Genomic DNA, 16,398 nt, shown 5'->3' with positions numbered 1-16,398 from the left:
GAAATTGTAGAGATTACTTGAAATATGTAGGAGTAGCATTCAAAACTAGTAGTGTTTCCATAAAAACATAACTTTATGTTGATCAAGATGGTCGTGACCTGCATGGCTACGTACGTAGTTGCCACAAATACTTAGTACAAATAATTTCTTCCTCTGCCCCTCTGCTGAATCAAGCACACTGCACTTGAAACTTGCCAATGCTTATTAAACTGTATGGACTATGTGAGCTGCTTCTATCCTATTTAAATATTTCATTACTCTCGTGTTAAAAATAACTTGCACATCTAGTGTCAACCAGGGGACATCTTAAGTACACCTCTGAAACTGGATGAATTTGTCCCATCATTAATGTGGTCATTACTCTGTGGAATGAGATTAAGGCTGCATTTACATGACAAAAGTTGTGCTTTTGGTGCAGCAATCTACATTGTTGCGGTTACTGCCAGTTGACGCAACAACAGTAAGGGCGGTGTTTTCAAAAGATTACACTCGGGAACCCGGTTTTAAAAGTTTGCACTTTAAGACCCCCGAGACGCTGATGTTGTGTGTATGCACGGCCAAAATGCATCAAAATGATGATGTTTTATGTGAAAACCATATTCATGTAAAGAGCTGCTCCATTAAACCCAATGGTTTCATGTGACACTTAAATGTTTCTAGGAGCATAAATATCCTTTTATCGTAATTTGAATACGAAAACCCCACACAGTTTCTCTGAAATCTATTATTTGTCCATCTTACAGAGAACCAAGGAGAAACCTAGAGTCTAGTCTGGGATTGAGGGGTTACATCTGAATCAGTTATGTTTGTTCTCGATTTTTAGGTCGCCGAAAGAATTCACTCCTACTCCTCTATGAGCAGGGGGAAGACAGTGGTGTTGGTCTCTTTTACTGCAATGACGGTTGAGACCTTTTCAGTAAGTGGATTAAAAACATCAAAAACCCTAAAAAGTCATGCAGGAGATCATTTGGTCTTTGGAAGCACTTGTTTTTTGTTTTTTTTGTGATGTGTGCTTTTGTTGATGAATATCAAAGTCAAAAGCAACAAGGGTGTAGGTGTTCACCAATGTGCACCTGAGAGAGGATTTTAGAGATCTGAGAAATGTGTCAAATTGCTACAATCAGTAGAGCAAACAGAAACATTAACTTTGACTCATCTGCATCATCTGCAGAAATGCACATTTAGCACAACTTTTCAACCCTTGTTTTAAGGACATAAAGGGAGGGTTTTCGAGGGCCTGAGGAGTGAAATCATTTAATTTTGTTGAGACTAGTGTTTGAAATACTCCACACTCATATCTTTTCCCGTATCTTTAAGAGTGTTTGGAAACAAAGTTGCTGCTCACGTCAGATTGTACATATTAAGGTCTTTCTTCTCCAAAATTGGAACTAAAATTGATTTGATACGCTCCTCCCCAAGTAAGATTTAAGAATCTCACTTTATCTTCACGTCATGAAGCTTTTGCAGTTTTCTCTACAAGATTTCCGTCCATAGAGAACCACTGAAATCCTACAGCTGGCAACAGGAACAATCAGCAAACGAGATCCAGCTTACATGGTGTTATGACTCACTGCCTCTCGAGCATCCTCCCAGAGTAAGTTTTTAAGTAGCTCACTTCATATTCACCTTGTGAGGCCATTACAGTTTTCCCTACAAGAGATCTGTTTTAAAAACTTCCTTAGAGAATCAGTGAATCCCTGCAGCTGGAAGTAGGAACAATCTGCAAACCCAGAGACACAGTTTACATGGTGACATGACTCACTTCCTCTCAAGTCTCAGATGTGGACTTTATGTAACTATTTCTGCTCAGCATTGTAAATGTGAAGTATAATGAACTGTAATTCAGAAAATGCATGGCCAATTTCTTGTCATCATTTCAAAATCAGAATATACTTATGTACTACTGAGGTCCATGTGTAGCACAGTGCAGATGTAAGAAGAATTCTGCACTGTGGCTAGACTCACCAATCGATTTGATCAATTACTCAATTGTTTGTGTCCTCCATGTGGCTGCTAATATGTTCACAGTGAATTGCCTGTTAATGGCCCACTTCAAGCCTGTTGGCTCTGAGCCAAGGAGTGCCAAGCTAACTGGGCCAAAACTCAATGCATTACTCATTATATCAGTTAGCTAGAGCAGTGGTTCCCAACCTGGGGGGCGCCAGAGATCGCAGGGGGTGCGCACAACTTTGTCTGCTCTGAAGTTATATTTGTGCAACCCTCTGAGGTCGATTGACGCACCGGCACGTCAAAATCACGTGACCAATTTAAGATGACGTAGCAGCGAGACGGAGCCTCAGTGAGTCTCGGTCCGACTTATGTGTTGGCGCGGCCTTCAAACTGTGTACCAGTTTTTAAATTGTGTTGATAGGCCAAGTAAAACCGGACTTATGATAAATAATGTACGTCACACTTTTTCGCTAACATTACCTTCACGTTTTCTGCGCCTTTGGCGCAGAGAGAGACGATAAAAACGGGCTTCTCTCATGAAAGTGTCCGCAAGCAGGAAGTGTTTGCAAGGAAAAACATTCCTATTGGTGTAAAAAAAGGCACCACACCAGCCAATCACAAAATTACATGGCAAAACACGTGATTTGGTTGCTGGGGAACAGGGGGAAGTTGTGGGAGAGCCGACAGTGACGGTGACAGCGAGTTTTGAGAGTTGAGAGATTTGTGACATTTAGGAGAGTAACGTTTTTTTGTTTAATGAGTCAAAACAAAGAGGAGACTGCTGAATGTGGAGCAGGCAGGAGAGCTGAGGCAGACCTGAGCCTGAGGCATTGCCTGCATTTAAATGTAAATAATTACATATAACTTTGTAAATTTCAAAAACTTATGCACAAGTTTAGCAAACAACAATTTATATTTGCATTATAATTAATAAAAATGGTTCGTTAAACATGTTTGTGGTTTTCACAGTAAAAAATCTAACTTTTTCCTATTCGAATTTATATTTTTTGTGATCCATTGTGTTAATACAGTGTGTCAAAATGAAATAATAACTGTACAGTCAAACATGTGAGGTAGTGCTGACAATAATGACACCAAACAAGGCCAGGTAAATAGTTTTTAAGGTGAAATATAATGGTAAAATCATAAATAGTCAAAAACGGCCAATTAAACCCTGGACTGCATAAAATCCCAATAACACATCCAATCAAAACTCTCTATAATCCAAATTGAAACATATTTCTTGGTCCACATTTAAATTCATTAAGCTACTTTTTACCAACACCCCTCTCTGGTAGGCCTATTCTGGTCGTTGTGTGTGTGTGTGTGTGTGTGTGTGTGTGAGAGAGATACACCTGATGACACAAAAAGGAAGAAATGTATCTATATACATTGTAAAACAAGGAGAACATAACTGTTTATTTTTGCAAATAAAAGTTTGTAATTAATCACTTAATTCTTTGAGTGTATGTGCGTTGGGGTTGGGGGGGCCTGGCTTGTCTTGGACACAGGCAAGGGGGGCTTCAAGGAAAAAAGGTTGGGAACCACTGAGCTAGAGGATTACATTTATCAGAAGAGGGACATCCCTGGTTACAATATCAGCCACAATGTAGAGGATACAGCTTGCCTGTTCGTGTGTGTGTGTGTGTGTGTGTGTGTGTGTGTGTGTGTGTTTGTGACAGAGCAGAAAAGGAAACTTCACTGGCAGATGTCCTTTGGCACCTGCTTTAATTGGATTTGAATTATAATCCTTTGAAAATTAAATTACTTGCGTATTTTGTAGATGAGGTGTTAAAAGTCATTTTCAGAACTTTTGGTTGACACTGAGATGAAACCTCCCACTTAGGAAATCTGAAGGAGGTAGAAAGCAATAATGCCCGTCTGGTCTCGGTCTGGATTTTACGTGACAATGTTGCTTTAGTTTAATATATTTTACATTTACTACTATCTACTACAACTAGTTTTGTCTTGAGGTCTTACATCAGAACTCACTTCTCTTGTGTTTGCACAGCAAAAACATCTTATTTGACAAAGGCTGTGAGCTGATCTGATTGACTCTAGTGAATCCAGACAAGATTCACTGGATTCAATCAACCCCAAAGTGTTCTTACAAATCTAGCACAATTTCTAAAACAAAACAAAAAAAAACCAAGAGAAAAGGAGAAAAAAAGAAAAAGAAACACATTAATGAGTGTTTCCATTCCATATTGTTCTAAAAATATAAGGGGTCAGGGACATCTGGGAGCCATTAAACCAAAAACGAAGGGGAAGAAGAGGGTGCGTCGAAATGACCTCAGTAAAAGAGCACAAGTCGAACCTCAGTCTGGAAAACCAAAAAAGAAATATGCCATTTATATTTTCATATGTATCAGTTTAAGAAAGGTTACAGTCTCCTCATTGGTGTAAATGACTGCCACACATTTTAGGCCATGTTTAGACAGCAGACTTAAACAAATTGCTTCTCAAAACAGATCTAAGAGATGGACTATTATTTGCAAGTGATCAGATCGGATCATTCGGTCTAGAAATCACCAACGTATCTGCAAAGGTTGCTATGGTAATGAAGTAGGCATCAGTTACTCTGGGCGGTGCTGATGCAGCTTTCCCACACAGAAGCATGATCAATCACGTCGCTCTCGAAACAATTACACCTTGAAGTTGCAAAGCACACAGTTTATTTTAATGCAACTCCACAGACTCTCTCTGTAGTATCCTGGATTCTACTCAGTCACTCTGATGCAGTTCCGTCTGGATTTGACGTCGCTGTTGTGTGTTACGCTGCGAGTGACATAAAAGACGCTTTGATATCCAATAAGAGCAGACACTTTGCAAAAATGGCATTTCATGCGTTTTCCACATCAGCCAGGCATATAGATCTATTTTCCAATTCTTTTATTTATTATTATTATTATTATTATTATTATTATTATTATTATTATTATTATTATTATTATTATTATTATTATCATCTATTTATTTTTCAAATGTACATTATTTCCATTCTGGTTTCTTAATGCACAAATTAAATGCAGAGAGAAACTGCTGAACACAGCAGCTAATGAGAAAATGGTATTTAAAAAGGCTGAGATTCAAGCCCAAAAGGTGATATTTGCGTTGCACATTTGCTCCGTGCTGCTATAAATCTTCAGGTCATGTGTTGGAAAACCATCTATATTAACATATTCTTAAGACATGTACTTCTGCAGTTAAAATGATAATTTGTCAGAGTTGATGGGAGGAAAGGCAAAACAATGAGCAGCCACTCACTTCATCTGCTTCACAATGGTGCTCTTCCCCGACTCTCCAGCACCTGCAGAGAGAACAAAAACAGGCAGAGGTTAAAAATACACTCCCGTTAGCTGAGAAATGTAAACAGGCAGCCAAGCGCGGCTGTCTCACATCTGGACTCTTGTCTTGCTCTCCTCCCTGTACCTCCCAGCCTCAGCTTCAGCCTTGCAACAGATTCCAGCTCTCATTTTTATCCTGGACCAGCTCCTGTTCTCTTACTGTACTGACCTACAAGGACTCTGCTCTTTCAGTTATAAGTCTATTTGAAGTCTCAAATGGTAAAACAGAGGTGTCTCAATTCAACTGGAGACATCCTGACCATTCTTCCTCTAAAGGAAAAAAGCTATCAGCCATCCCATTTCCCTCTTTTTATTTCAAGACAAGTCACTTCATCACAGTTAACATTTTAATGGAAACGTCTTGCACTGACAGGATATGGGCTTTTCTTATCCAGCGCTATGTTTATTCTAGCAGCCTGAGGCGACCAGAGAGAGCTCATCTGCCACAAGGAATCTAACACTACATACACACACACACAAACACGCACACACACACACACACACACCCATGGGTGCCTGTCAGTGCTCTTTCCACTCGTACTCGCCCCAGGGTGAAGTCTTTCTGGGATGACCCTCAAAATACACTACTACGCAGCATGCAGCACGCACATACACAGTGAAGCCCCTGGGTAGGAATGGGCCAAGATAGTTTCCACAGACAGCTGTCAGATCCTGCTCCTCTGTGGTGTATGAGTTCAGAACGGCTAATACAGCAGAACGTGCTGTGTCAATTGAAATAAAGACAATTCAAGCAAATATCAAATAGATTTAACAGTTTAATGGTGTGTCAAAGCTTTGGACTGAATCTGAATTTGTGTTCAAACTGAGACCTCTAAGTGTATATAGACATTAGGGTTGGATGATACAATAGATCGCAATGTTTTTAGGCTATATCGTGATACATGATATAGATGTTGATATTTCCTCTAAAGCGCTTCATACATGCTAGGACTGCACAACAACATCAAATATTTAAATATTCTGAAAATATTCCACAGATGTCTTTTCGGGTTGGACCTGAATATTCGACTATGTGTTTGTGTGGTATCCCTTTTTCAATTTTTGGATTGGGATATTTAATTTGCTTTTTTGCTGTTCTTGCTACTTATAAACTATCAATAAAGGCAAACTGCAAAGTAGCTGTTATTACTACACAAAAAGTACATACCAACAATGACAAGGCTACCCACACATTAATTTATTTGTCACATCCTGCTGCAACTTCAAAATTGCTTTGAGTTTTTGCTGTTGAGCACTACAAAGCACTAGAAAAGAGTGGTAAAAATGGTATTCAGGACAGCCCTATTGACTATTGGACTAATTGTCATATCATGATAGAATATCAATGTATTTATATTATATGAGATCATAATATCAATACATTGCCCAGTTCTAATGGACATGAAAGGCTTTTCTTTTGAAACATACAAACACATCGTCGTGACATTCTCCATTTTAAAACCACCTTGTGATTCTGAGGTCCCCACTCTGCCCACCAAGCAATTCGCAAATCACACTGTGATGATTCGCTCATCCATCTGCCAGAGAGTCTGTGAGCCATATTGTTAAGCAGGAGGAAAAGCAAAGAAAGAAATACTGTCTCTGGCTCGCTGCATACCTTGAGTGTGAACTGAATACTCCTAAACAGATTCCCTGCTGACGAAAATGAGAAATAACTAAGACATTATATTGTCACAATGCAGATGGAATACTGAGCTGTGAATAAATCATATGTACCATTAAAGGCTTTGTTCTATCAAAGCCTGTTAAAGCCACACTATTGGTTTAAAGCCTTCTCTTAAACCTCTCAAGACTCTATCTATTAGATCTATTTGAACAACCTCTTAGGGTTTAAGCACTAATAAAGGAAACTAATAATGTTTCTGCACTGATCTGGATGACTGCCACGCAGTAAGACAGACGTGACCGAGTTTGTCCCTGGAGCCTCTGTGGCTCAGCCGCAGATATGCAAGTCCAGAGCCAAACTGTCAGGCTGCACTTTTTAGACATGTGAATTCATGATTGTGACCCAACAGCGCCGAGTGAACGGGCCTCTCTGTCACCACACACACAACAAGCACATGCTCTCCTCAAAGTAGTAAACATGCCCTTTGGAGTTTGTCCACTGAACCTGAAGCAGCTAACAGTATTCATTACTACGCAGTACAAGTACGCCTAACTTCCTGGCAGATGTTGTATATTCTCAGATTTCAAGTCGGTCGATCGATAGATCGATATATATAGATCGATAGATAGATCAATAGATAGATAGATCGATCGATAGATATAGAGATATAGATGTATAGAATCTGTCTGGACTTCAAATTATTTGACTGTAAAATACAAAGTGAGGTATGGAGATCCACAAAAAACTGAACAATGCACTTCTGCTGCAGTGATCCCTTTTATTAGATTAGTACTTCAGGAACCACAATATATGTATACACATGCAGAGGGAAGTCCTGCACACTGCTGTTTCACTTTAATGTTCCAAACCTGCCAGCTGCTAGTAAAAGACTGCCAACAACTGTAAAAGCACTTGTACTTTAATAAGCTCCTTATCCTGCAGGGCAAGGCACACACATATTTTCCTCCAAGAAAAACGTTACTTATTAAAACACGCAAACACAAATTTCTGATGGATCGCAGAGAATGGTTTTGTCATGATTACTGATTTAACAACGAGAGTCAAATGTCTCAAGCGTTTTTTTCAAGTGGCTTTGTGGGGAAAGGCTGTGGCAGGAACTTGAGGCCTGATGACAGTCAAAATGACAGCACTGATCCGGTCACAGTCACACAACACACACTGTCTGATCTGTAGCTAATTCTGCATTATCACCATATCTCCCTTTGGAGGATGGAGCCTCAGGACTGCAGCGGCATGGCAACACATGCCCACACACACACGCACGCACACACACGCACACACACACACACACACACACGCACACACACACATACACACACACACACACACACACACACACACACACACTATTGAGGCCCTACTGATACTTGTACTTTCCAAAAATTGTTTTCAAAAAAATGTTTGAGTCAGCACTCAACAAGCTGAGCTTCTCTCTACAGTAAACAGTAGAGAACAGACCACTGTTGAATGAAAAGATTGGGTATCGTCATCAGATTTCACACAGTGTCAAAGTAAAATAAGCCAAGCGGTAGATTTAACTTTGTTTTTATGTATTCTCAGCACAAACTATTTGACCGAGATGCAGAGAACTCCTAGGATGAAGAAAAGTTGAGTTTACAGGAAAACAAACACTGCCCACTGCCTAGCAACTGGGCAGCATGTACGACAGCTGTGGTCATCTTTGACTCATGGTAGAAAAGGAGGAGGGGAAAAAGGAAGCAAAGGGAAAAAAGAAAACAGCAAGTCTTTCAGCTAAATTCTGTGTGTCTGAAAATTCTTCCATCTCAATAATTTAAAAAGGAAAAATGTGGAGAACAATAGAGGCAAAGTGAGTGTGTGTGTAAGCCTACATTTCATCTGTGTATGCATTTGTGTTAGGAATAAGGGGGTTATTAGCATGACGATATGTAGCACTTGGAGAAGCAGCAGGGAATTTGTAAATCTCCCAGCTAGACTCAGGAAATTGCCAGATTACCAATGGGTTACAATGTAACTGGAAGACAGGCAGACGGGCAGGCCCAACATGGGGATGGGTGCCAGGAGAACCTGAGCCAGGGAGCCCGCATGACCGACTGGGATCCTGCTGCTGGAGGGCAGAGCCTTGGCTGACCCTGTGCTGTCATAGGTCAGTCGTGTCAGTCAAAGTGAGGGAGTAAGGTTGGTTTGGATGCATATTACATCTGCACATACAAACAGAAACTGCTTTAATCAAATCCTATGTGGCTACAGACTGAAGTGAATCTCTGCTAATTTAAAAACACAAGAGAATACATTAATCTTTTTGGGTCAGGTGAGATATTAAAAACCATGAGTGTTACTTCCCTGTGGAACCTTGTTGTTTCATTAATTTAACTGATGGAGAGGGAAATAACTCCGGTCTGTATTTACAGACAATATGAGACCCACTTGGTTCTTAATTAGGACTCAAATGAGGACACCTGTAATTGGGTATCTACCTTTGCTTGGAGAGGAGCAGGTAGTTGTTTGGGGCCATCTGGGAATTCAACACAATTATCATTATTATACCAGGGGAAATCTGTCTGCTGCCACTGTGCAAACAGGTGGTTTTGAAGCTTAGGTATAATTATCTAGCATGGTGATAAGTTGAGAAATCTGAAAGTTCAGCAGGAGACAAAATGTGTGTGAACATTATAGTCACGAACAGCAGCTGCTGTTTCAATACCACACCAATGGCTGAACCTCACTAACAGACATGTGACTTGTTTGAGTCATATACACTGTAACAGCAGTCTTTTGAGCCAATTAAAGGCACACTTGTCTAGGTAGGGAAAAGTGATCAATATAAAAACAACACTACCACATGTTATTCTCCACCAGAGAGAAAAATGTATTGCTAGATGTATTAAGAAATTATTAAAATGTCAAAAGATTTGTAATTAACACCTTCTTAGATGTGAATATGTTCCTGCTTTTTTAAAAAAATAATTTCTCTTAAATATATGACACATTTTAAAGACTGCCCCATTGATCATGTAAATAATCAGCGGATTAATTGATAAAAAAATATTCAGCTGCAGCTCTATTGTCCACAGTGGGGAACAATGTGATCTTCAGGTGTTATATGTTCCAAACCAGGCAGAAGCAAAAACCACCCGAGCATCTGCTGAAGGCTGGGTTACTCCAACAGCGTAACTAAACATATCTATTCCAATTTCTACAGTTTCTTCTCTGTTTAACTATGAAACCTACGTCCTAATAAGGAATTTCACATTTCTTTTGCAGAAATAGGATCTGAGGAAAGAACTGACAAAGCTTTATCAACTCCCACATTTGACCAGTGATTAAACTCGACGAGAGGGAGAAGTTTGCCAGCCAGCTCTGCTGTGTGAATTCCTGGCATGCTCATGCAGTCTCTAGAGTTTTAGTATTCAGTAAAGCATGATGAAACTGACCAGACATAAAAGGAGGAGAGAACGAAGAAGCGAAGGATACTTCCCACTGCTATGTGTCAAGGCTCAGGATCAACAGCTTATGACAGTCAACTCATTTCCTTATCTTCCTGCAGTGCCCTTGTGTTCATCAGTATCCTGCAGCATGCTTCAAAATGTTAACTGTCTCAAAGGTCTGCCTCTCGTGGGCATGAGGCTTTCACACTGTGTGTGAATAAATGTGCATGTGTTCGGAGAAAGTGTGATCCATCCTGGTGGGACTGGGAGCAAAAGGCACAAAGGCAGCAGTGTGGGTCACCGCTAGCTGAGAACACAGGCTCGCTGTTGATGTTTAGGCCTGGACCTTTCCAATCAGCACTATTAGCTCACACAAGTTTCTCACATTGCTCTACCTCCTTTTACTCAGCATGATGACTGCCTTCGCCAGCCACGGCAAACAATTGCAAGAGAAAACCTGAATCTAAATGTTGATGAGAGGAACACATGTTGTGACTTCATATAATAAGCAGTTTTAAAAGCATCATCTTGATTAGTAAATTGGAAATTTCCAACATGGCATACCCTGTGGTTCTGCTATAGTACCTAAAAGTACCCCCAAAATTCCTTCAGCTCACTACTGATGTTATTAAAGGACAAACCTTGAGATTTTGGTCAATCCAACAATATTAGGAAGTGGGCCTTTGAAGGCCCATATTTTGACTGGGATTTTCATGAAAATCCTGAGAAATTTAATTTTCATGTGTATTAGAAAAGACATGCAGAAAAAGTTTGGGTCTGGCTTAATGAGAGCTACAATGATCTGCAACTGAGTGTGGGTCTAATAACCCAAACATCACTTCAATATAACATAAACAAATTGAAAGTTAAGTTTCACAAAACACATTTTCCTTGCATGCCAACTGTCCTGCATTGCATTAAACTGTACACTGTAGGTGCCCACATTCTGTAGCATTATGTACTTTGATACTTCAAATTTAGTATGTTCATGTAATCCTCTTTCAAACATACTGCTAAATTGTCTAAAATAGACTGCCTTCGTATAATTACTCTGGTGCTTTTGTATGGAACCTTCAGGCATGCAGACAGTTTACTGAAAAATGAATAAAGCATCAACTCCGCTGTGTGAAAAATGAATGTCACACGTTATAATGAGACAATTATTTGACTTATTATGCTGCCACTGTGAATGTGGAGAAAGTAAAAGGAACAAACCAAGTGAAAGTTGGGTAAGACATTGGAAGGAGCACAATACATTTTTTTTTCTTAAGTCAGGCTTTTCCGTCCACTAAATCTATAATGGGATGGCCCTCTGGTCCGTCCTGTCCCTCACTTCAAAGCAGGTCTGATGAATAAATCAATACCTGACCCCTTGGTGACAGGCTTACCCGTGAACATCAAGGATGCAAGTTTAAGTCTTAAGACAATAAAGGTAAAATCAGATGTCATGAGGCTTCAAATCAATATCCACTAAGAGAACGCTGTTTAGTTCACTTTAATTCAGTTTTTCCTGTTTCCTGGTCACAGTGCAGCCAAGGCTCATCTCACTGTTAGACGTCACTTCTCACCAACTTGAGACTTCTCACCATCTCTTTTCTCACTCTCAGCAGCCCGAGGTGCATCGAGACTAAAACGAATAACACAATGAGACACTTGAAATCTCTCCCCACTGGTATACAGTAGACTAAAGATACAGGGGGGGGGAGTGATGAGGCAGCTCACGTTAATGCAGAGATGAGTAGCTAAAGTGATAAAGGAAGTTAAGGGAATTCAAGGAAAAAGTAGGAACAAAGGGGACAAGGTGGGAAAACACAACAATAAAAGAGACACCTCTATCCTGCAGCAGGATCCAGTGAGACGAGTCAGCCTGACTACAGTGAACTCTCTGACACACGCAGCTTCTCATACAACAAAACAGCAACGATAATTTCGTCATCTCTCCATGGCCTCACTCTCTTTAATCTATAATCAAATTCATTTTAATTTCCATCATTCCTCAAACTCTCCCTCCCACTGTGCTCGGCCACCTACACACCAGTCATGAGGTGGCCTCGCCGCCGCCTGTTCTTCTCAGCTATGTGTTGAGAAATGTGGCAATCCAGACTTGAGACCAGAGGCCCTCTGAGAGACACATGTGCCACTTCCTATTCTCGGATCCAATCAAGGAGGAAATGGAAGCAGCTTGCGTGACCATGTGTACACTCGAGAACGCAAAAAACATGCGTACACACACATACACATGGGCATATCTGTCTGTTTGAAAGACAGGGACGCAGAGATTCAGTCGACTTCAACAGATGGCTACCATGCCTCGGGCAAAGACCAAGTCTGGACAGCAAACTGACAACTGCTGCCAGAGCAGAGAGGGATGAGAGGCAAAGTACCAAATCTCCTTCATCTATGTATATTGACAAAATATGAGGCAAAATTGTACTTGCTTCACATTGAGCGTTGGAGATAAATTACCTCAACCATTTGGCAGCCACAGAAATGATCATTTATCATTCATTATAATTAATCATAAAAAGCTCCGTAAACACTAAATGCTTGTTGTTCCTCAATAGATAGGCAACCATGATTAAGTGTTTAGCTGCAAGGACCAGTTTGGGAGAACATGTTGCAACATGTCTTGTACTGAGTATGCAAAACACTTCTCGCCCTGCCAACAGCAAGAATCTGATCACTGCTATAATTGATCAATCATTAACATGAACAATTCAAAGCATGAAAAACAGAGGAACTCTCAAGCATGGGACCACAAACATGCAGAAAAATAATAAATGGGTGGGTTCTGTGTGGGTAGTTGTGGACTCCTGTACAGGTTAGTAGTCACATGGTCAGTGTAGCTCCTAGGCTATTAGACTCTAATAGTTAAGGAGGCATTGGTTAAACATTACATCCTCTTATAATTAGAGGGTGTAAAGTTTAACCAATTCATATCAGGACTAAGAAAAAAGGGGGTGGCAGCATTTCTATAAGTCAGAGATGAAGCTATACTGATAAAAAAAAAAACAACCACAAAATTAATTTAGTAAGAACTTTGTCAAGAATTAATTGAAATGTCAAATAGGTAGTCTCTATATGAACCTTGTATTGCTTTTGTATTGGATTGCAGGCCATAGACATATTGAATAGCCACAAGGGTAACATGTACAGCCTCCTACTGGCAATACACTGCATCTTCTTTGAAGAAAAGGATGCAGCACAGACATCCTTCTTCAGTCAATGGGCTGCTGAGAGAGGTAAAGCAAATAAGAGAGAGGGTGATAACACAAAGGTATTGTGTTGAAGTGTGTCTGATAGGCCTGGAGTTCATAATTGGAGCTCCCAGGAACACAGGATTCTGTCAGCCTTGAAGGTGTACGAGAGGTACAGTGTTCTGACAGGCCACTGGGACATGTGGAACAAAATGTCTTCAGGAAACAACAGCTGGTTGTGTGATAGACTGACAGCCCCCTGCTAGTTATCTCTACACTTCCACCCCTCTGCAGGTGCCGTCTTGACAGCTGATCAAAAAGCTGGTCTGATCCCACATTGCATGACACACTTCTAACCGTCCGTCTCATTTTTATAGTCAAAGATGAAGGTAATCTAATTTTCTCATTACAGTCGCTCAGCTGTAGTGGCTAAAATCCCACATTATGTTCTGCCAGATAAGATTGTGACGTGAGGACCTTCAGAAGTGTATAGACTCAGGTGTCAGCAGTTTTAATGGGACAAAGAAAGCAGGGAGAGAAATGACACAGCAGAGATATTCTGAAGTAACTCCATGTTTTGCCCCATTCACCAATCTGTCTTAAAGCATCTTTATCAGCTTCCCTGGCAACAGCTTCTCCATTAAAGGGCTTTTCTTCACATGCAGCATGGAGGACACATGCGCACGCTCAGGCGGATCTGTTCAAGTAATTAGGAGAATTATACATTTCACTAATTGTACAGATGGAAAAAAGGGAAGTGGAGCAGGTTATATCTCTAAACCAACTAACTTCGCAGTCTACAGGAAAGGGAGTCTGCGGCCTGCTGAGACAAGTGGTAGAAGTCAGAAGTGTTACACGAAGGTGAAGTGTTGAACAGAGGTAGGACAGAAGTCAATGGGGTCGAGAGAAGCAGAAGTGAGAGGGATTCGAAGATAAGTGGGACAGCAAACCATTAATCGTAGCAGACAACGGAGAAGATCAACCGAGGAGATTGAAAGATGAAGAGGAGGAGAGGAGAAAGATGGCCTTTGGAGACCCTGATAGGACACTTGAGTGAGGTCCAACTGTAAAGGTGTCAAACTAACTGCACAGTTCCTGCCCTTAACTACCAATGACTCAAACGAACGAGTCCATAGCCCTGAGGACATCTAATTATGTAAAAGGGAAGCTCTTTGATCAGTCACCAATCTGAGTACGCCAATAATTATAGAAGATTACACTCCTCAAATGTGCCGATGAGGTCAAAGTAGGTGAGGTCTCCACTCCTCTCATTTCTTTCTTGGCTCAGGCCCAGGTGTCTCTCCTGCCTCATTTCATCAGCTCTGAACTCTAGCAGTGAAACCATTTGACAGAGCTGTGAGAAGGAGAGGCTATCAAGCCCACTACAGTGCCAGGAGCAGTAATAACAGCCCCACCAGATGGAATAGATTCATAATTGATGTTGATTTTTTGAACTGTTTGCAGGGATGAAGCAGCGTCAGGCAGCAGTGTTGCTGAAAGTCTGCAGCCCTGTGAGCCTATTGTACCATATTGTAACATCTGGAGTTGACCTCCTCTGCCAACTACATCACAAATAAACACGCTTATTCCTCCCCCAAAATGTAATACTACTAACATGTTATACTGTAATGATTAAAATATTGTAGTAACTGGTATTCAGTGATTTAATAACGTCATAAACCAATGGAATTAGCCAACTGTACGTCAGGTGAACACAGCTGCTCTTTTGAACAAAATGTTTATTAGTTTGGAGCATTTTACATCACTTATGTGCAGTGATGGAATGTAACTAGTTACATTTAATCAAGTACTATACATACCATTTCCATTTTAGTTACTAGTTACTTTACAGATTATATGCTGCATCAGAGCCAAGGCAGTGCATTTTTAAATTAATATAATTTATCAGAAATTGGATAAGAGACACTGATTCTGATAATAAGAAAAATGCAGAATCAGATCAGATCTAATTATCAGAATGGTTAATTCACTTGACCTTTGCTTTTATTACTCAAGTACATTCACTGCCAGAAAAGTAATTCTATACTTAAGTTTATTTATTAACAGATCAGATTTACTTTACCCTCCCTCTTTTTGGGTCTTTGTTTAATATTGCTTGTATGCAAGTTGATTTTGGTCATGTAAGCTCTGATCCGATTAGATATTTTTGATTATGAAGTCACAGCCCTGTCATAATGGAAACTAAAATCTCATGGCAATGAGACAAACAAGCAATAAACTTTCCAAACACAACTGCACTACAGCTGATAACTGTGTGTACTTCAATTTACTTTTTTATATGAGTAAACTGGTCCGTGTAAACAGTTATTCAAGTAAACTTGTTCATGTTAAGTAAACAATCAGTAAGAAAAAAAATGGCCTGTACAAACACATATTTGTTTAGGTCAAACTCCTGGATTTACATCTACTCATCTGTTACAAGTCTGTTCTGTCTTTGTCCCAGCAACCTCGCTCCGCTTTGACTTTCCCATACAATTCAATCAGTTTATATCTGACAGGCATCTGGTGGGGTCAGGTTTAGGATTGACTTACATGACCTCTGACACTGCTGCTGCCACCCTAGACAGAGACAGAGACCTGGAGAAGCATCAAGGGCATTGAGAGACAATCCCTCTGCATACACAAACCCCTATGCACACACACAAACGTATTGTGTGCACCAACTACAGCCATATTATCCTTTAATCTAAAGCAGCAACATGAACTAGATCCAGGGTAACACTGATTTAATGCCTCCCACAACTGTTTAATCTGCTATGATGAATGCAAACACACAAACAATTCTTCAGAAGGAGAAAGCAACATACGTCTTTCTTTGCTGCTAAACG

General features: G+C 40.3%; 1 protein-coding gene across 2 annotated transcripts in view; it reads right to left on the bottom strand.

Annotated features, from left to right (window-relative positions):
• Positions 1-16,398, bottom strand: part of LOC115583452 (guanine nucleotide-binding protein G(i) subunit alpha-2) — a 63,337-nt gene that overhangs the window by 14,704 nt on the left and 32,235 nt on the right. Inside the window, exons 1-2 of one of the 2 annotated variants that reach the window (XM_030420320.1) lie at positions 10,359-10,380; positions 5,218-5,260 (exon numbers count right to left, since the gene is read on the bottom strand). In XM_030420320.1, coding sequence (XP_030276180.1) covers positions 5,218-5,260; positions 10,359-10,365 — 50 coding nt within the window. In that variant the 5' untranslated portion in view covers positions 10,366-10,380. Of the gene's footprint in view, positions 1-5,217; positions 5,261-10,358; positions 10,381-16,398 lie in introns of those variants that run through there. The other variant, XM_030420319.1, reaches the window with a different exon arrangement.

The sequence above is a fragment of the Sparus aurata genome, chromosome 6 (genome assembly GCF_900880675.1).
Source record: "Sparus aurata chromosome 6, fSpaAur1.1, whole genome shotgun sequence".
Classification (NCBI taxonomy): Eukaryota; Metazoa; Chordata; class Actinopteri; order Spariformes; family Sparidae; genus Sparus; species Sparus aurata.
The sequence above is the reverse complement of the archived record's forward strand: the minus strand, read 5'-3'. Positions and strand labels throughout refer to the sequence as shown.